This window comes from Trachemys scripta, chromosome 12, assembly GCF_013100865.1.
Source record: "Trachemys scripta elegans isolate TJP31775 chromosome 12, CAS_Tse_1.0, whole genome shotgun sequence".
Taxonomy (NCBI): domain Eukaryota; kingdom Metazoa; phylum Chordata; order Testudines; family Emydidae; genus Trachemys; species Trachemys scripta.
In genome coordinates this window covers 22,731,399-22,753,392 of record NC_048309.1, presented here as the reverse complement: position 1 = coordinate 22,753,392, position 21,994 = coordinate 22,731,399, and the positions used below count along the sequence as shown (strand labels likewise).

The following is a 21,994-nucleotide window of genomic DNA, read 5'->3' as shown; positions in this document are numbered from 1 at the left end:
ATAATTTTAAATAAGTCTGATACCATACATCAGGCTCATGCAACATGATCACTTGACATGTACTCCCGTACTTTAGAGTATTACCGAAATGACTGTACCTTAATCCTGGTCTGGGACCCAGAAACTCTCAGGATGCCTTCAGTGTCAAGCCCTTTCTTTTCCAAACATGACAGCAACTACAAGGGAAACAGAAAGCTTTCAGGTACAGACCTGAAGGCAGCCGTCCAGCTTATGGTTCAAGGCCAAGGAGCTATCACGTACAAGTGAACTCTGAAGGTAACTTACTGCTTGGAGAATCAGTGGGACCTTGGTGTTGGGGATGAGTTTTTGGTCATTTTCCAACAAAGTGCTGAGTGGAACTCCAAAGAGTCGATTCTCTGCATTGAGGACAATACATGTTGTAATTCTTTACTATGGTTATAAACCAAAAGGAGCATTTCTTCAATTGCAATGAAGAACTACACTTTATTATTATCCAAGTTGTTGGAGGAAAGAGAGGAACAGAAGCTACAACAGTAGTTAGCAGAGCAAGGGTATAGGGGAGACCCACAAAAAGCAGCAGTGAGAAACATGGACCTATGTTCTGATCTCAAGTGACAGCTGTGCAAGTCTGGCATATCTCGATAGTCTTTAGTCTGGATTTACATTGGTGAGACTGAGGGAGTCTGTAATGAAGTCTAGCATTACTGAGACCCATTGTCTAACTTTGATCACAAGAACCGAGATAGATAGAACTGACCTTTTGTCTTCTGTTTGGATGCCTTGTTCCTCTTTAACTCCAAGCCCAGGATGTCGCAGAGAGCCGTCAGCTCAATCAGGGCCAATGTGGGGATCTTCTTCATGTCCTGTGGAGATAAGTCTCCTATCCGGGTCACTCCCAGCCTGCCCTTGGGAATCTTAAACTGCTAGAGAGAAAGAATGGAAGAAAGTTTGTAAGGTATGATGGGGATAATTCTGTTGATTTTATTGTGTGTCGTGAATTCCTTTGTGTCCCTACCACTTCCTTCCACCGCTCTTATGGCTGTAAATCTGCCTCTCACCAGCCACAAACCACTGCCCAGGAATACCACTACTTCTGCTTCACCTCCAGGGAAGTTCTTATCTAGGCATTCACCGCCTCTTGTCTCCACTATTGCAATCACCTTCTCTGTGGTTTCCCCAGAGTCCTAAACTGCAGGTTTCCTAGCACCTGTAAAGTTTCATGCTGCAGCCTGCTTTGCACCCAGAGCTCTCATTAGTGTAGCAGAATGGGTTGAACGCAATAGTTCAGCTTCTTGCAGCGTCAAAATGCACCACCACTAGTATGGATGGGACTCAAACCAGATTACAGTTTCAAGGTGGATGCACATATGATAAGTGTGTGTTTTAAATAAACAATGGGATTTGTTATGCTCTGGAAGAGCTCACTTCCTTCAGCATTGCTTTTCCTTGATTGTGGTCTTATTTGGGATCCCAATTTTGTCAGGCAAATTCAATACATGAGACCATCCCAATCCACTGTAGCACTTAGAAAGGGGCCCGATAGCTTCATTTGGCTTTGACAGAGTCTCTTTTCCTATGCAAGTCAAAATTCCCCAACACAATACCTTGGGTCTGGTTATTATCCTTCCTCTAATGTACAGTGAAAAGAGGAAATGCAAGTGGCCCAGACACCAACAATGCAGAACTGTAGTTGTTACGTCAGCTAACATTTGGTGCAGAGATACCTCCTTTCCTGACTTCCACCACAACACAGTTCCTTTTATTTATCATTGCATTACAAGCACCCACATTCACATGTACACAGTTCTGCTATGCTTACCCAGAAGTCTAACCTTTTTAATACCCTGAAAACACAAAATGAACTAAATTCCCAAGGCTTCTCTCTATAAGAGTGGGGCTCAACAGGTTCCGAGGGTAGAAGTGCCTTAAAGCCCTTACAGTTAGGGCGCTCTCGTCCTTTATCCTCCTAGACTCCCGCAGAAATGATCCCTTGAGCAAAATGGCTGCTTGCTCCGAGTAGGCAATGTCAGTACAGAATATCTCCTCTTTTCCAGGGCTTCTGAGCATGCAAGAAAAATCCTGGAGTCCCCTTGAATCTGCTATGGACAAAAGAATCTCTTAGTTGAGGAAGTTTGGAAAGCAAAGAGGACACATGGGCAAACTAACCTAGGAATGCATATTAAAGTGCAAGACTTCTGGAGCCACCATAAACAAACAACATCCATGGGTATTTGAGCCGAGCAAGGTTTGTCAGCACACAGCATTACATCCATGTTCAACAGAGTAGACTGGCTTAAAGTCATGGTATTATAGCTACAATCTATCAGGTCAGTGACATGCAAAATGTCTAAAATGACCTTGAAATGAATGAATGTCTAGATGGACAACTTCTTAAATAGAAGACGCACAATTGATTTTGGTATGATAGCATGTGTTAATCTCTAAAACTACTTATTTTCACAATCTATAGCAACTACCCGAGTCTGTAGCGATGTGATATTACTCCATAAACTCTATCCTCTAAAAAACCTAACACCACACCACACTATTTGAGCATTGGGACAGGTCTGGCAAACCCATGACAGATGAAATGTTTGGGTTAAAAATCTAGGCCAACGCTCTTCCATTACCAGATGGCACTGGACTTAGATATTGTAGCACATAGGAGATGTGTTACATAAAGATAATATACTCTTCTCAGAGCCTTTAATACTGGAGGCAAAGCCGTTTAAGAACTTAGATTAGAAACACGTCCCTCCTGGATTTTTAGCCCTACCTAGGAATTTCCTTGCTGTTGGAGACGATAAATAAAGGTCAATACATGTATGTAGTTGCACATTATCTGAATATTGTGTCTGCCAGGTTGACTCCAAAGTCAGTTACTAATTAAAAGTGTAAACATGTGCTGCACTTCCTGACTTTTTTTTTTTTTTAAACCAAGGATCAATTAGGAAAACCCGAAACTTGAACAGTTCTAAGCCTTGGCCTTTGCATATGTGAAAAGAGAGAAATTAAACAGCAGAGTGAATTACATCTCATGAGTATGTTTTAATCCCTTATAAAGGGATGAGATTCTGATGGAAGTGGTGCAGGTACAGCTCTTAGTTTTTCACTGCTGCTAACAAAGAGGGCAGAGGAATATTTGCTTGTGTTTTTATATTGTGAAAAAGAGCTCATCATAGATGTTCTGTTCCCAAAACATGCTCCCTTCCTAAACCTCAATGACATAGTGTAGGTTTACAATACAGTAAAACTGCCTTACGTTTCTGAGTGTAGTCTGAAGTCTCCACACTGTGCTGAGACCGATCCTTGTCAGACTCCTCCATCCCCACTACCATCTCCTAGAAAAAAGGATGGAACACAATATGCCACATGCAGAGCAGATCAGCGGCCAACATGGGGCATCCTCGTTTTGGCAGAAAGTAACATGTCAAATAATCTTGCTCTCTAGCATTGAAGAGCTATAACAATGCCATTTAGCTGAGTTGAAATCTACAAGGTCTGCCATGGATACGACAATCACTTAAAGAACTGCTATGAAATAAAATACTTCACAAACCTCAGTGTACATGTCTTCATTTTATAGTATCTATAGCTTACTTTCTTCTGTAGCAGAAACCTGCAATTAGCACTCCTCTCCCTGCCCCTTCCTCCATAACCCATACACTCACACCATTGTAAAATCATCAATTCTTACTCTTTCACAGCTTCAGGTGTCAGTGGACATATGCAGAGAAGTCTCAATGGCCCCATTTTATACAGTAGTTTAAGTGTTCTAACTGGCTGTCAAAATGAACCAATCAGCAGTCAGTTTTCATTCAAACAGCTCCTGTGACATCCACCCACAGCATGATCCATCCATGGAATACTGGCCTTTGAGGAGAAGTCACTTTCTTCAATTATATGCCATTTAGCCACATGGATGAAAATGCACTAAACAGACTAAGCAACACAATGTTTCCCTTTTGTCTGCTCTACAACACATCTCTTTGCCACAAATCATATAGGTCCCTGAAGTGACATGTGTCTAAAAGATCAGTGTGATCCCAGATATCGCCGAAGGACATGCTGACAAAATCCCATGGTCAACAGAGCTGGCTGTGAAACAGGAAAAAGAATATTTTCATTCAAGTTTTTTGCCTCAAAAACTTTAAGACTTTCTAACTAGCTCCAATTGCAATGGTCTTAGTGTCCAGTTAACATGGCAATAAAGAATAAAGAACCTATGCTGAGCCATTGCAAATAAGTAAAATCATCCAGGTGCAAAGAAAGATTTTACTTCTTTTCTTGAACAAAACATGCGACTGATTAACCTTGTGTATAGCTGGCCCAGTGACTTAGCAACTATAGTCCTGTACCTAACAAGCACACGGCATGACGTCAGAGCACCACGGTCCTTTCCAGCCTGGCATGCCTGTTCTGTGAACAACAATGCGGGTGCATCCACGTGTGTGAAAAGCTATGCTAGAAATGCAAGTCATTTTGAGGACTAAAAATGCTGCTTCAGAGATGTAAATAGGAGGTCAAGGCAGTCTGCAATCTCTCTCTCTCTCTCTCTCTCACACACACACACACACACACACACACACACACGTAAGATAACTCAGATAAGGAAATGTCATTGTGAAGCAAATTAAGAGTCCCTGCTGGTTTTGATCCATTGGAGTGCAAGTGGTTCCTTCATAGGCCCTGAACCTGCCGCTATTGAAGTTAACAGCTGGACTCCCATTGACTGCAAAACTGCAGGATAACTCTCACCGTTGTCATATTTATTGGGCATAATACTTTCCTTAGATCAAATGTGGCACCTAGAATTCACTGTAAGAACAGCATCAGAAACAGGAACATGGGCGAGGGTCTGATCATAGGACCAGGAGCCAGGTTTTCAATGGTTACTCTCTGCCTCTTGCACTGACTTTTTTCTGAGCGAGATAGTTTTGTGATTAAGGCAGTGGACTAGGACTCAGGGGATCTGGGTTCAAAACTCAGGATGCAGTGAACTTCCTGTGTGCCTGTCGGAAAAATCACATTACCTCTGTGTGTCTCAGTTTTCTCATCTGTAAAGTGGGGATAATATTCAACCACCAGACAAAGGGATATTGTGATCGCTCATGTTTGTGGAAGTACCAGGAAGGTAAGACATGCTAAGTATATTTGTTTGTACAGGGCTCCCGTAATTTTCAGCAGAAAATCCACACTTGCATTGGAGGGCAGAAGTTGGCCCAGCATTCAAGCTGTTCTGTGGAAAAAAAACTGGCCTGCTCCAAAGCCAATTGAAATCAATGGGACTCTGTATCAGGGTCTGTAAAAGGGTACCAATCAACATATTATACAAGTTGTTTAGGATCTCAGAGCACTAAAATAGGAAGAATTAAACATTACAAATAAATACACTGATTGCTCTTTAATGACCCGAATTAAGAATTTGGTATTTCCCCTGCAATGGAGGAGGGTATCACAAAACTCAGAAGAGAGAACAGATTAATTGCCCTTTTTATTTTAAGTGTTTATGATTTCATCTTCTCTTGCAATAAAGGGAAAGAAAACCCAGGAATATGGAATTCAGGTCTTGGCAAGTCAGTAAAGGAGGAACAAGTTTTCAAACAGCTAGCTTTAAAGTAAATTTATTTGCAGTTTTTAGCTTTGCTCACCCTGTCCAGTACATTCTGCTAATGATTGGGGATCGTAAACACATGACTGCAAAGCTTTGAAGTCCAACAATATTGAGACAGAGAAAACATGAATAATTCCAATGGCTCTAACCAGAGCCAGTAGAATGGTGTCTAGAAATCTGGCTTACAGCTAGAAATGAGATGGAACATTCTGTTTTCTTATCAAGTTAAAAGCTATTTAAATAAGCAGGCTTGGTATCTTTGAATGTGCACACAGTAGACCAAATATTTTAAAGCATGAAGTTGGATCTCAGTTGCATGGATTATCAAATGCAAATATTAGCAAGGTATCAAATGCACACAGGAGACTGATATTTATAAGCTCGGCAAATGCTTTAGGAGCAATGGAAAACGGAATAATTTCAGAAGAGCCAATGGGATCACATTACATTTGTTGCTGATAAGTCAAAACTAAAACATTCAGCATTAAATTTTCAGACAAGCAACTAGATTGAACCCCAGGGCACAAACAGTTACTGTAGCTCCACATAGGGTAACCAGGCACCCTGATACTAGGGGCTTTATCTTATATATGTACCTTTACCCTCCCACCTACTCACGCCAAAAAAAAGTGTCCCAATTTTTCAACACTTGCTATCTGGTCAGCCTAGTTGCACCTGCAAAATGACTGCATGTGTGCTGTTACCCACTTGTGCATGAACAAGAGCAGTCTGTATTTATACAGGATTATTCATAACCCTATCTCTGTGCAATTAAGCATGCTAGAATTATCTCAACCTAAGAACAGTGAGAAAGCTACAACTAACATCTGCCACTTGTTTCCAGCCTTATATTATGGAGACACTAGTTTATTTTCCCAGCATGTATTTAAACAAACATTTATACTATTAGGGTGTTCAACTGAAACCTATCAGAAAGGTCATCTGGAGAAGCATGAAGGAACAGCTCATTCCTGCCATAGGTCTGAGTTATAAGGATGACACCAGGCTAGGCTCGGCTTGTATAAATGAGCATTCCAAATTTGTAAAAGGCATCAGGTGGAAAGGAAGGAATTGGACAACTTCTATTGGGTAAGCTCCCTGGGTGAATTCACTAGCAAGTCCACTTTCCAGGGCTCGTAATGAGGTAGGTTTAAGGACTGTGCTATCCTGCCTAATGCTTTTTTAATAAGACTGATACGATCAAGCCTCTGAAGGCAAATTAATTGGAAGAGGAGCAATTAATCCAAATGTTCCACTTTAATGGGACTAAGTTCAGGAACATGTTAAATGGGGCCTGTATTATGATCCATTCTCTCGCTCCTGACTAGGCACTGGCCCCAAACTCCATAGCAAATTGTGAATTAATACCTCTTTTTCCTACCCTGTGTGTCCATGTGGTCAGCTTAGACCAGGGGTCGGCAACTTCTGGCACGTGGCTCGCCAGGGTAAGCACGTCGGCAGGTTCGGCCAATCGCGGCTCCCACTGGCCGTGGTTTGCCGTCCCAGGCCAATAGGGGCGGCGGGAAGCGGCGCAGGCGAGGGATGTGCTGGCCCCGGCTTCCTGCCGGCCCCATTGGCCTGGGACGGCGAACCACAGCCAGTGGGAGTCGCGATCAGCTGAACCTGCCAACGCGGCAGGTAAACAAACTGGTCCGGCTCACCAGGGTGCTTACCCTGGCGAGCCACGTGCCAAAGGTTGCCGACCCCTGGCTTAGCCTCTGAGTTCTCGGAGGACAGTGTACATGCATACACTGGGGCAATGTTCTTAGCTGCGGCCTCTAAGTGCTTTTGGAATACAAATAAAATACTAATGTTTTTGTGTGTCATACATGGAACATGTCATGAATTCAGATCTGGCCAACAAAGTTAACAACAACAAGAAGTCACTGGTGCTGCAAGCTGTGGAAAGCGGCTCTTACTCCGGTACATAGTCGACAAGTATCGAACATCACAAAGATCCCCACCACAAAGGACATTAACTAAGATGCTTGTTGGCAGTCTGCAGGAAAGCTATGGACACTGAAACAGCCCCTCACCGCAAAAAGTGTTAAGGCATATTGGCAGAAGAGTAGCTGGAAAACTTGTATTGCTGCTGCCCATACCATTCCTGTTCTGTGGCTACAGAGAGGTCTTCAGACTTACAGAGCTGCCATTCTGCTACCTTTCGCTAGCACTACACTGACTAGAGTGAAGTCTCTAAATCCTCAGGTTCTAGAATATTGTTTTACTGTAACCCTGAGGCGTAAACTCTGCAAGATACACTTCCGTTTAGGCTCAAAGGTAAAATCCTGCTAGTTCACAGTCATATAACCCCACAGAGCCAGAAAGCCAAAGAAGCTGCTAGGACGCATGGAAATATTCTGGAAGTCAGTAAAGCAACATACCTCAGAGTTGACCACACCAAAAATGTCTCTGACATCACGCACGGGCGGTTTGTTCTTCTTCCGCCGTGACCGCGAGTAAGTATCCAGCCTTCGCTGCACAGCTGCAGCCTGGGTCTTGGTCAAGGTGGAGAGAAGCACTATATTGCCATTGTCTGAGGTGTCCTCCCCAATTAGGTCAGAGAGGCCTGCATCCTGTAGCCACTCAGCTTCGGCTTCTCCCTCTGAGAGGCAAGGGATGAGGAGAAAGGCAGTGTCTGTGAGAAAGCAGGGTAACACTACGAACTAACAGATACAGTCGGGACAAAGCAGGGCTAGAAAGCCAGTCAGACATGCCAAAAATCCCAACGGCTCACTTCCTTTGGGTCCCTCAAGGATTGTTTCTCTTGAACTACCGTTTTATGAAAACTAGAGGGCTTTGAGCCACAGCCCTGGATTGGGGATGGATCCAAGCCACATCACCCCAGTGGGCACCAGGAGAGACTGGGCTTATCAATTAGCGTTGGGGGGGCAGGGAGGGACATGCCCATTGCAAAAGCTGCAACATAAACTCCTCTCTGCAGCTGGACAGCTCCATTGAGCCATGGGGAGAAAAGGTAGTGCCCTGCTACCACCAAGTCCTCTTTGGGGCAGCTAAATACTGAGGGCTAATCTTTACACTCTGACAGTGCACAGACTGCGATTATTGCTGAACACTGGGGATGAGGGTGGGGGAGGAAAAACTTGTGCTCTCCCATTACACAGCTGCCAGCCACAATCTGGTCTCAAAGGAACTTCCTGGGCAAAATTCTGCCCTGGCATAAGGCAGCACACAACTCAGTGAGTGCAGTGGGGTCGGCACCAGTTCACTCCAGGAGTGAATCTGATCCGACGGCTTCTTATAACAATCAAGAGAAAAGCTCTGTTAAAACACAACACCTGATATTCCCTAGGTGGCTTTTATGCTCTTACTATTTAGATTGTTCCTTTAACAGCTAGATACATAGTTAGATTTACCTCAGGATATATCCAGACTCTACCTGGATTCAATTTTAATCACCTTTTATTTAACTTCTTATGAGCAGTTATCTTGGTGCAGTAACATTATTCTTTTACCACCTCAGTTTAGTTGCCATTACATTTTAAGTGGGCCCAGACATCCTTGCAGTATTTCTATATGTAGGTAGAACTAAGTTCTGTATTTAGTTTACAACTATATTCTTTTTTAAAAAAAAAAAATACTACTACAGTCAAAGCATGTTATGGGTCCAAAGTGAAGCTCTCAGAAGTCAGGATCCGTAAAGTTATCTGCAAAAACTTAACTCTTTCCCCTTCTGCAAATGAATCAAGTCGGAGGACATGCCATATTTTTCCTGCATAATTCATTCTATGTGCAGGTCAGACAGTGCTGTGTGAATGAGGCAGCTGTTTGAACTCTGAGGATAAACATAGTCATGTATAGCTTCAGCCTTAATACATTGTATGCCATACAACCTCCTCTCTTCCTCAGCCCTGTCTCTGCATACTGCATTTATTCACTACAGGGAGGTTCACAGACATTCTGTACTTATCCATTTACAAACATGGCCGAAAAATCACTATTGAACTGACTGAAGACCGAATATTTGTTCATGCTCTTCCTCTGACAGAAACTGATATTTCCTCTCCTGGGACAGCTGCTCAAGCAAACCATGACTGTCAAATCTATTATACCATATGTCTGTTAAATGTTTTTATAGGAAGTACCCCAGCCTTGTGAAGTTAAATTCACCTAACAACTGGATAAAGCTAACATCTCATCACATAGCCTTAAAAAGAAGTATATTGAAGTAAAAGAATCAATATAATGAAGAAAGAGGAGACAACTCATTATGGAGTCACAGTTGCAAGATATTTTCCATGGTAAACCTTATTTTTTAACTTGGTGAAAATAGAACAGAAACAAATATTACTTGCTTTGTCGTCTAGATTTGCTATTCTGAGGTTCAACTTGGCCAGGAAGAATCCCCCCCACACACACACACACCCCCCTTGGAAAAATCTCAATGAAATGAATTGTGGGGGGAGGGGGGGCGGAAAAGTTCCCATTTTGTCAGAGAGCCATTTTTGCTGGAAAAAGCAGACAAAAAAAAAAAATTCAGCCAGCTCTATATTAAGCCCCCAATCCTATAAACACCTGTGCATGAATCACGCCACTGAATTCAATGGGAACTCAGGTGTTTGAGGTTACTCATGTATTTGCAGGATTGGAGCCTTAATCTAATTAAAGAGCCTTGCACTAGACACCTTATTCTGACAAAAATCCTGACCTCTGAAGTCAGTGGGAGCAAGGCATGCACAACAGGGCCTCCCTTTATTACATTTTGGTGATGAGGAGAAATGTCAGTGTAATTTTTGCAACTCTGAAAGTTTCCAATTCCAATCATAACAGGAAACGAAAAACTGACACAGCTAATTGGGTATCTGATTTATGGTTTTCTGTTAAACCTATTGGCCTATCTGATGCATCCAAAGTATCTTGGATATAATTCATCTAAATAATTTCCATTTAATAACCTTGGGCTAAATTACATTTACTGCTGACATACAAGGAAGCAAGTATGACTGGTTATTTCTCTGGGAAACTCCATTGGGAGGAATTGTCCAGTACACAGGCTCATGAAAATCTGGCCTCAGTGATTTAATTTGGAGAATAATTTCAAGGCTGACCCAAGCTATGTAGGTGCTAGACATAAAACATTCCCAGGGAGAGAAGGGAAATATGTAACTGAGGAAGACACACGGATCTGGGAATTTAAAGAGAACACTGACCATCATGAACACACCTTTTGAGATGTAATTTAACCAAAAATAGTAGTCAAAAAGGAACATTACCCTGAATTACCTAGAGAGATTTAGCCCATCCTGCATTGGACTAATATATGTTGTAATCCCAAAAGCTAAGGGAAAATTTCTGACACATGGGTTTCAAAGTTTTAGAGAAACTGTAAGAGGAGAGGGTTTTCCCTTGCACAGACCCCTTTCTTAGGCATATGGCAAAGTCACTCGGCTTCAAGCTGGGCAGAAGACAAAGAACTTCTGAGATTCAGTAATCTCACAATCTTTGTAACTTCAGTTTAGTGCCATCCCAGCACTGCTTTCTACAACGCACAAGTTCTTGACCTCTTATTTGATCATATTCTCTCTGGAAAAAAACCTGCTACTAAAAATGCCCATTTAAATCTACATGCTTGTGACTGGACAGCTGGGACAGTTGCTAGCATTGAAGATCCTGAACTATGAGGACTGGGGAGGCAGCATGATGAACAGGTTGTGATTAAAATACAATTTCAGAGGCTTGGAGAAAGCTGCCATCTTCCTCCCCACACAGTGCCACAGAAGGACTTATGAGGGCCTTTGGGAGTACCAGGAGAGCCAAGTAACCAGAAGGGTCCTGGCCATCTTACATGCATGATGAAATACAAGTGCCCCACTGACAGTCTGTGGGGGAGTTCTATGATTAATTTTTCCAGAGGAGATAAACCACTTCCTCTCAGGAAAAAAAATCCGGATTTTTTTCATTTGTGGCAGCATTTTGGGGAGCTCCTCATTTGTGCATAGTCCTCAGTTTGTTTCGGTTATGGTTATTATTTATGGTTTGCTAAGCTCCAACAACATGCCCTGGAGTGTATACTGCCTTAGCAGTGCTTTAAACTGCAGTCTGGATTCCAAACTCTTCCTTTGCACTTCATGATCTGCAAAAAACATTCAGTACTCTTTCGCTACACAAAGCTTTGAAGAGCTCGTGCTACAATGCCATCTAGTGGGCTGCACTGACTGCAAGGAGAAACTAGTTTCAAAGAGAATGAAAGTAAGAGGTCATTGGAAAATTTGTAGATTTCAAACCCAGAAGGGACTATTAGATCTAGTCAAGGGGTGGGCAAACTACGGCCCGCGGGCCACGTCCAACCTGTCAGACCTTTTAATTTGACCCTCGAGCTCCCATCTATCTTTCATAAAGGACCCCTGTCTTAAAGGCACCACTTCCCTTGGTAGTTTATTCCAATAGTTAATCACTCGCACTGCTAAAAATTTGTCCCTTAATTCTAAATGAGACCCTGCTGCACAATTCTTTCGCACCACAAATCTTTTTGCCCTTTTCCCCATCCAAATAGTTGCCCCTACCCTTTACCCCTCTCCCCACAAAAAATGTTAATAGGGTGATTTTTTTTGGTTTGGGGGGGGGGGGAATCACCAGGCAAAATTATCAAAAAGTACCTATGTACTTAAATGACTTAGGAGCCTACATCCCATGTTCAAAATGACTCAAGTACAAAGGTACTTTTCAAAAATTTACCCAGTGAGATTTGGACCTTGCCAACAACATACATTTTCCTCTCCATTGCTCCCTCCACCCATATTCCCAGTGACCTACCCTCTGGGGTTTTGACATCTGCAAGGTTGCACTCCTCTTGCTCAGTTTCAGTGCTCTGTTTGATGTTCTCCACCTCAAGCCAAAAATTGTCCATTGACAAGCTGTCCAAAGAGTCTACTCTGGAATTCATGCACTCCGACAATGGGGGCTCCATAGATCTCTTCTGAGAAAGCTGGCTCATTTTGCAAGGGCAACTTCTGCTGTGGAGAGAGGAAGGAAATAAATTAAAATCAATCAAGATCAAGATATCTGGGCTCGACTTTCATGCTTAGTGAGAATAAGTCAACACTTCATGATTAATGACTGCAACAACCAAATAAAGATAAGCGTACGACGTCCTATTGTTTTTGTTTAGCGATAATAGGAGGTTGAAGGCTGGAAACAAGCTCATTAGTCTAGCTACATGCATTATGATGTGAGTGGCGGTAGTAACAATGCAAATTTCTTTGGACTGTCCTTCCGACGACCTAATACAGAACACCCATCAATTTAAGTGAGGAGTAACAAAATCTCAGACTAGCTTGGTTCACCTAAGCTGTAGGCCTCCCCAAAGAAAGCTACAGTCCTGTTGAACGTGGGACTACATTAATGCAAACTAGGTACCTTTTAGAACATGCCAGCAGAGTCTACACGGGGCAGTTAGAGCACAGGACTTTAGAGCACTCTATAAATCACATCCTCTGGTACACTTAGTCAGCGCTGCATAGACAAGCCTTAGGAGACCAAATATGGAGACCAGAATTACTCCCCAGTTGTCTGCTGAGCAGCAGATTAAGCAAAGATACCTGATGTATTTTGAGAATAGGAGATGCTCTAGGCATAGTCTCAGAAGTGAGGATTTAGGAATTAACACTGCCACAGCACTCAAAGTGAGCAAGAGCAACTTAGATTTTTCACAATAGCTTTGACAGCTCGATAGTTTCAGAACCTGGATTCAGCCCCAGTCCCTACACCAGTTGATTGACACTTGCCTGATTTCCATAGGTATTCCCAAATTTCTTGAAGGAAAGAATGATTTTAGATCATTCCAGACTCAGAATGCAAACCTTTTGTAGTGCAAGCAATATATGCAACAGAGACAACCAAAAAATGAGACTACCACTCATTTTACCACAAGCTATATAAACTGATCTAGCCCTATGTAACCTACTAACTAGTACGATAACCCCAAACCTCTGTTATGTCACATCACAGAGATTTTGCCGTTATCAAACTCTGCATTTCAGAGGGCTGTCACTAGCTCTACAGGCAAAATCAGTGTTGCCAACTCTTGTGGTTTTATCACAAGTCTAACAATGTTTGGTCTTTTCCTTGAAGCGACAGCTCCTGCAGTCACGTGATTATGTGAGAAACTAGACTTTCATTTAAAAAAAATGAATCATGGTCAAGGAAAAAACCTAAAGGCTCAAAAACCAAAAGGCAAAAGGAGTCTTTACCCCAATTTTTTTTTTTTTTAAATCTCTGTGTTTAAGCCAGTCATGATTTTTGGGGACCCAACTCATGGATTGTTGTTTTTAAAACATTTGGGACTGGCAATACTGGGAATTAGTAAGAGAACCAAAGCAGCTAGGCCTTACTGAACAAAGAGTACGCTGTTCTAATTCCATGAAAGAGAAGTTCAAGATAGTAAAGCCCTGTTAGACCATCCAACCATCCCCCGATGAGTGTTTGCTTCCCCTCCCCAGCTGCTGTATTGTATTACTCTGACCGTCACAAAGTAAGAGATTAGCATTTGCATGTTTGGGAAGTCCCCTAGAAAGGAGACAAATGCTTATAAAAGGGATCTGATAACCAGCTCTTAAGAAGAGGAAATGAGCATATTATGGTAGGAGTTGGGGAGATGAAAAAATAAATATTCTTCCCCATTGACCCAAATTGAGTAGTTCGGCATGGTATTCCCCTAGACCAATTCCAAATGAAAGTAATGGTCACTTGATCAAACGCTTGCCTCAAGGAGAAGATCTATTTCTCATTCTACAGTGGTCATTTGCTTCACCAAGGAAGTAATTCTGGAGAAACAAATGACAGATCACGGCTCTTCAAAGTGAAATCAAATTGGAGTCAGGGACACAGAGAAATATAGATCAGTATACACAACGCAGATATTGATATGTAAATATGCACAAGTAATCATATTTAAATATATATACACACACACACAAACCACACACTTGAGTCTACATTTGATCCCATTACAGAACATAAAAACGTAAGGTGTAGAAGAGAATCTGGACACTGAATTGAGGACACATAGCCTTGTTTGCCCTGTGAGGGACAGTAGAAGACATTTATTCACACAATTCTCAATAATAGGATGCCACATCTAGAGCCAGCCCCACATTGTTAATTACACCAACGATTCCCACCCCAACCCCAGAAAATCAGAACATCCATGTTTTCTGACCTATTTACACCTGCTCTGTAACTGACACCACCATTTTCCTCACTGAATTTGGCCCACAGACATCCATGGGTTCCATTCCCACTGACATCACGTGTGAAGTTAGGCAGCAAGCTTTTTGGTGCAGGGGCCATCTTTCCATTATGCATTTGTACAGCATTTAGCATAATGGGACACTGCTCCCTGATTGGGCGCTCTATTTAAAGTACTTCTATGACCTGTAGTATCTGGTTGCCTCACAACCTTTAATGTATTTATTCCTAACACCCTGTGAGGTTAGGAATTGTTATCCTTTCCATTTTACTGAAGGAGAACTGAGGCACAGGGAGGCTAAATGATTTGCTCAAGGTCATGCAAGAAGTCTGCTATCGAGCAGGGACTTGAACCCAAATCTCTCAAGTCCTAGGCTGGCACGCTAACCACTGGACCACTCTTCCTCTCACACTACTGTAAGGCAAACAGATTTAAAGCCCAATTGTTTCTCTAATCTGAAGACAATTAATGTTTTCTTTTGATTTTCTAAAGAACAAAATTGACTGTTTAAAGCTGCTTCAAATATGTGACTGATGAGGCAGAAAGCATGCATCAAGTTAGCTTCAGATTCCAGACATTTATAAGATTATCTCTGTGAGGACAGTGAGGGAGGAACATTCAGTGACCTACACGAGTAACAGTAGTTTAGATTGGAGGTGGAGATTGTATGTTTTAAGCAAAGAGTAGGTGGAATAACCAAGTTCACTCAGGCGAACCATAACCATAACAAAAAGTTTAACACTTAGAAGATTTTTTTAAAAATTAACTCAAAGCCATTTGCTAGAAAATCAAGTTAGTGAAGTGCATAGTTTAAAAAAAAAAAACCACACACACTCATGGCAACCCTCCATCTTGAAAGACAATGGTGTGAGTGCCAAACCAGTTCAGTTGCTGCATGTCATGCTTGCAGCATCACAAGTAGCTAAAAAGTCCAATTCTAAAGTGAGAGTCATTGCAAGAGATAATGTAGGCAATACGGTGCAGGGCCAGAAGATAAAGCTGACTCACTACAAGAATTTTGCTTTTTCAGGTACTTTGCTATCAGGCACCTTGGTTCCCCACTTAATATTGAAAATACAACGAGGACAGCAGGTGTGGAAGCTGTTTAATCTTCTCTCATGCCTGCTTAGGTGCTCTAAGTATTGCCACCATACAGCAGCATGCTCAAAATGAACTTCTGGAAGACCCATATCTTAGTGCTCAAGTGCTTAGTCAGTTGACCAAATGCGCGTGGCAGCCCTTCTCAGAACTTATCATCTAGAGATCAGGTATCAAATGTAATTGACCCGAGATAGCAAAACTTGTGCATAACTTCTAGCTTGGTACTAGCTATTAAAACTTCTGGTGCAAAAAAAAAAAAAAAACACACAACATTGTCTTCTTTAGGCAGATGGTTAGTCTGAATTCCTCACAAGCTAATGCATGCTATTGCAAAGCTGCTGGAGCTCCTCCCACTGTGTGTGAGAAGTGCTGTGTCATTGGCGTAAAGAAGTTCTCTTATCATGCTCTTAAATATGCAATGTTGAAGCATTTTCCATCTGATCTTGTGTGGAGATGAACACCGGTGGTATTAGATGAGAAAGCATTACAAAGCAGCAGAGAAAAGAATATACCAAAAAGGATGGGTGCCAAAACACATCCCTGTTTGACACCACCTGTGGATTTTAAAGCTACCAGTATGATCACCAACATACTAGATTGTAGCCTTCATGCAACCATGGAAGGATCAAATCCAAATGCAACTAAGGGAGGAGTGAGGGACAACCAATTCTCTCTAGGAATTGGAAAAGGCCCTTTCTGCTGACCACATCAAAAGCCTTTGTAAGATCTATGAAGGCCATATAGAGAGGTTGTTCGTTGTTCTTCACACTGTTCTTACAGTTGCTTTAGTTCGAAGAGCATGTTGATAGTTGATCTACCAGCACAGAAGTTGCACGGATTCTCTGAATATGCACATTCAGCAAGAATTAAGAACATAAGAATGGCCATACAGAATCAGATTAATGGTTCATCTAGCACAGTATCCTGTCTTCCGACAGTGGCTGGTGCCAGATGATTCAGAGGGAATCAACAGAACAGGGCTATTTATCCAGTGATCCATCTCCTGTCATACAGTTCCAGCTTCTAGCAGCCAAGGATTTAGTGACACCCAGAACATGGGGTTGGGTCCCTGGCTATCTTGGTTAATAGCCATTGACAGACTTACCGCCCATGAACTTTTCTAATTCTTTTTTAAATCCAGTTATACTTTTGGCCTTCACAACATCCCCTGGCAAGGAGTTCCACAGGTTGATGGTACATTGTGTAAAGTACTTCCTTATGTTTGTTTTAAACTGCTGCCTGTTAATTTCATTGGGTGACCCCGGTTCTTGTGTTACGTGAAGGAGTAAATAACACTTTCCTATTCACTTTCTCCACACCATTCATGATTTTATCATATCCCCTCTTTCGTTTCTAAGCTGAACTGCCAGCCTTTTTAATCTCTCCTCATAAGAGAGCTGTTGCATACCCCCAATCATTTTTGTTGCCCTTCTCTGTACTTTTTCCAATTCTAATGTATGGCTTTTTGAAATGGGACAACTAAAACTGCATGCAGTGTTCAAAGTGTGGGCATAAAATGGATTTATATAGTAGCGTTATGATATTTTGTCTTCTTATCTACCCCTTTCCCAATGGTTCCCACCATTGTTAGCTTTTCTGTCTGCTGCTGCACATTGAGCAGATGTTTGCAGAGAACTATCCACAATGACTCCAAGATCTATCTTGAGTGGTAATAGCTAATTTAGACCCCATCATTTTGTATGTATAGCTGGGATTATGGTTTTCCTATGTGCATTACTTTGCAATTAATCAACCTTGAATTTCATCTGCCATTTTCTTGCTCATTTACCCAATTTAGTGAGATCCCTTTGTAACTCTCTGCAGTCAAATTTGGACTTAACTCTTGAGTGATTTTGTATCATTTGCAAACTTTGCCACCTCACTTTTCAGTGTTAAGAATGACCCATGCGAATGCCTTACCAGCAACACTAACGAGAGAAAGTCCTCTGTAATTGTTGCAATCACTCCAATCTCCTTTTATATACTGTATTCTGATGATAGCATCCTTCGTGTCTTGTGGTACCCCTCCTTCCCCTCAGCAGGCAAGCAAGGCATTGTGCAAATGTTCAAGCACAACTTCTCCTCCTTGTTTCAGTACTTCAGCTGGAACTCCATTTTTTTCCCTGGTGTCCTTCCCTGATGCTAGGGAGGTGATTGCCTTTTCAAGCACATTTATAGATGGTTCTATATCGAACTCTTCACTAATCTAGAATCTACGGATCATGCTTAGCACTGCTTCAAAAACAATGGTTTCATGCAAGTAGTTTGTAACTGATGCAACATTGGGTGGAGCATTGTTTGCTTCTATCAGTAATGATGTCTCCATTAAGAGATTTGAGTGGGACAGTCTTCTTGGCAGAAAGATGTATTGCTTTCTTGATTACATCATACATACCTCTTATGTGTCTATTCTCAAAGGAAATTTGCATCTTCTCGCACAGACCAAGACAGCGTGAGGATACTGCAATGCACCCTTGACCACTCTGGGGTTAGCACATGTCTCAGAATAGAGGTTAATATCATCGATAAAATATGCTCTGCACTTTGCTTCAATAACTGGAAGTATTTCTTCAAGGTAGGATTAAAGCGATAATGACTAGGCCCAAAGACTTGAAGACCATGATGTTTGGAAGCCAGCATAGCCGCAGGAGATGCTGGAGGGCAGAGCTGTACTGTAGTGCCAACCACCTGACATTTTCCCCACAGCAAATTTGATTCAGGGTTTTCTCCCCTGGCCTTTGTTCAGTCAAGAACTAGCTGCAAGGAAGCAGCACCAGCTGGAGTTACTCCTTTGTGAACATTGTTTTTTATTCCAATGGGGATCTGGCATACCCTCCTAAAGAAACTACTCTATAGTGATGTGAGCCATGTCAATCCAGCCTTCTCTATGAAACAAACGAAGGGGGGAAAAGAGGGGACAATTCTTCAGCCATCTCTACAGCCCATTTCTTGTAAGCATCATGGAGAGGAAAAGACACAGCCTTAAGGATCAGTTCAGAGAGGGCATTCGGCATGAAAGGGGCAACATGAAAAGCAGTGCTAATATTGTTATGGGAAAAACAGACAAAACAAGATAATTAGGCCCCCAACATTGGTAAAGTTGAAGGAGTCAGGGTGAGAGATAGAACAAGGACACTGCATTTAGCCCATTTCAGCAAGCCATCCACATTCAGCAAAGCATGAATATAAAATGGGACTTAGGCACATGATTTGGCATTCACTTGACATGTTCAAGCCACATGAGACTTTACTTACTAATCAACATCCCCACAAATGACCGACCAGCACGATTTAACACTTCCACCTTTATCACCCTGTCTTGCCATCTTATTTGAAGAATTTTACACAAGCATCTGATATGAAAGCAGTTTAGTTTTTTGGGTATGTTTAGCGTAAATGCCAGATTACAGGAACCCAAAGAGTGCACTGTATTCTGAAGCTCGTGGAGGGCGTAGAAAGAGAGACAGACCGCTGTGGAGATTTGAGGATATTTGCAAAGATGACTTAGTATCCTTTGGAATCTCTGTGGATGACTGGGAAAGGAGTGCAGAATGCCATGCTGGTTGGCAAGGCCAGCTTGTAGATGGAACAAAGCGGACTGGATCAAGCTTCCTGATGACTAGCGTCAGAGGAGGAAAGAATCTGCTGCTCTGATTCAAAGCATTGCTTGCGTGTGGGTGTGCCCTACCAGTGGGGATGTCATCTCACTAACCCTCCCCTATGATGCTCAGGTCAATCCTGGGCCAAGTGTTGTGATGGTAAGAAATTAGGGAGGGGGGACAGGAGGCAATCAGATCTGGAATGACATGAATTTTAAAGGCACAATCTTTCAAGATGCTATGAGGACCAGAAAGAAATGCTTTCTACAGCACCACTGGAAAGAAAAGATTTCCCTCTCTCCAACAGCACTTCTTCCTAAATCTGGTGGCTTGTAAGGCATCAGATGTCAAATCTGTCACAGCCCCTTGGTCCTGCAATGCTTTTGGGGTACTGGAATAGTAAAACAGTTTAATTTTTAATCAGTCGACATTGACAAACACAAAACAAAGTGCATCGTAAAACACTCACATAACCCAAGCTCTTCCGAACCCAATAAGAAAACAGAACAAAATGAATACACAGCAACACTAACACTGGATCATTCCATCCAGAGAGCTGCTCTCAATGGGGTGTTAGCTCCTTGGACTTCTTCCCCACTTGCTCCATGTTCTTTCGGTATTGAGAACTCTTCAGACTGCCTCTCTTTCATCAGATGCATAAATAAGGTTTCCTCCTGTTGTGATGAACTACTTCAAAGGGGACACTTGCTACCAGTTTAAGCCAAAAAAATATGACCCAAGTTAAAACTGTTCCAAACCTAACCGAGGTGGGAAAAGGCAGGAGATGGTGAAGTCTTCCAGATATTAAAAAATGCAAGACAAGATATCACTTAACTTAGAAGTATTTTCAAGGACATGAGCCAGGCCCAGAGGGACTCCTGGCACCAAGAAACAAAACAGACAAGAATGAGTTTGAAACTAAAATGAAAAACTAAACATAAAACTGTATAAACTCAGAAGGAGTCAGCAGGGTGCAGTGCTACAAAAATCACAGGTTTTAAAGAACAACATTCAGTGTGGAATAAAGAACAGTTCTTGAGAAGGAGAAAGCAGGAGTTGATTGTCATTAGTTGGATAGGCTATTAATTTAGAGGAAACAACTGAAGCCCCTCTCTTGTTGGCCTTCAATTTATTTCTCAAGGTCAGAAAAAAACTCTAAAAACAATCAGCTGGCACAGGAGCGCAGGATTAAAGGAAACGTAGGAGGCCCATGCAGTGGGAAACTAAGTCCTCTTTAATTTGCTTCCAAGTTTCAGCCTGGAGCCATGAGTACAAATCCTAATGAAGAGGCGTACAAGTGAGTTCTGAAACAGAGCTGCACATAGGACAGATCAGCTGATAAGGGCTCCCAACAGGATAGAGTCTCCTTTGCATTTGGATCCCTTAGCTCTGCGACCTAGCTACACAAAGGGGCTGAAAAGTAGCTAGGTCTGGCCAGCTAAGCATTCCCCTCATTGTGGGGGAACTGTAAGCCATTACAGAGCCCAGATACCTACCTCCATGCCATGCCCACCATAGAATACGGTTAGCAGGGAAAGGCTGCAGCCAGAGTACAATGCACAGGCAGCGTTCAGTGGTCATATGGCCCCTCCAGACCATAGCCAGCTGACTTAAGAACAGCATCTAAGTTGGTCTACCCTACACTGGAGTTCAGTATGGCACAGATCCATCCCAGACACTTCCCCCTTCTCACTGAGATAGGAAGCTTAGTGAAGCAAAGATTCTTGGCCAGCATATTTAAATAGGCTACTTCAAGCAATCCGGTTTATTCACATGTATATTCATAGATTTTAAGACCAGAAGAGGCCACTGTGATCCCACAGTCTGACCTCCTGCATAACACTGACCCTAGAATTTCACTTAGAGATTCCTGTACCTTGCACCCCAAAGAGAATCTCTTACAGCTCTCTGTCTCCATACAGCAAAGATACACTCAAGAACCAACAAAGGTAGCTCATTTGAGAAGCTGAAGAGAATCCTGAAGGAAATGAAGTTGTTTCATTTGATTCAGAAATATTTTTTAAATGTTTTTGGAAAAACTATAGAGTTTTTGATAAATTAAAAAAAAAAAAATTCAGTGCACAAAAGGTCACTTGTATTTACAATATTGATCTGGCTGCCAGCTACCCAATGCTTAGATTAAACTATCAGTGTCCTATCAAAAGCATAGGTCTTTAAAAAACAGGTTACATTGTCCGTTGCAATCCCCAAGTTCAGTTGACTTAAAGTACTGTCCTCAAGTCATGCTACCAGTTGTCTCTGAGGTTTGACAGCATAACAATACAACTCACCCCTTTAGAGAGACTCATAGCCAAATAACAAGGTTGGTGCAATTGTTAGGTCCATAACCTAGTTGTAGTCCAGGCCATACTACTTCTCAACTATGTCATAGATGAGGTACCTCAAGCCTGGACAACATTTGCATATGCAAACGAGATAGGGTGACCAGACAGCAAGTGTGAAAAATCAGGATGGTGGGGGAAAATAGTT

The 21,994-nt window shown here is 42.2% G+C and overlaps 1 protein-coding gene across 6 annotated transcripts in view; it reads right to left on the bottom strand.

Moving 5' to 3' along the window:
• The window catches only part of ARHGAP40 (Rho GTPase activating protein 40), a 42,242-nt gene that overhangs the window by 11,961 nt on the left and 8,287 nt on the right, over positions 1–21,994 (bottom strand). For 2 of the 6 annotated variants that reach the window (XM_034787503.1, XM_034787507.1), the window contains exons 2-8: positions 12,371–12,567; positions 7,981–8,201; positions 3,245–3,323; positions 1,921–2,081; positions 740–905; positions 286–377; positions 99–176 (exon numbers count right to left, since the gene is read on the bottom strand). In XM_034787503.1, the coding sequence (XP_034643394.1) occupies positions 99–176; positions 286–377; positions 740–905; positions 1,921–2,081; positions 3,245–3,323; positions 7,981–8,201; positions 12,371–12,567 (994 nt within the window). Of the gene's footprint in view, positions 1–98; positions 177–285; positions 378–739; positions 906–1,920; positions 2,082–3,244; positions 3,324–7,980; positions 8,202–12,370; positions 12,571–14,240; positions 14,409–21,994 lie in introns of those variants that run through there. The other 4 variants (XM_034787508.1, XM_034787502.1, XM_034787506.1 and 1 more) reach the window with 4 other exon arrangements.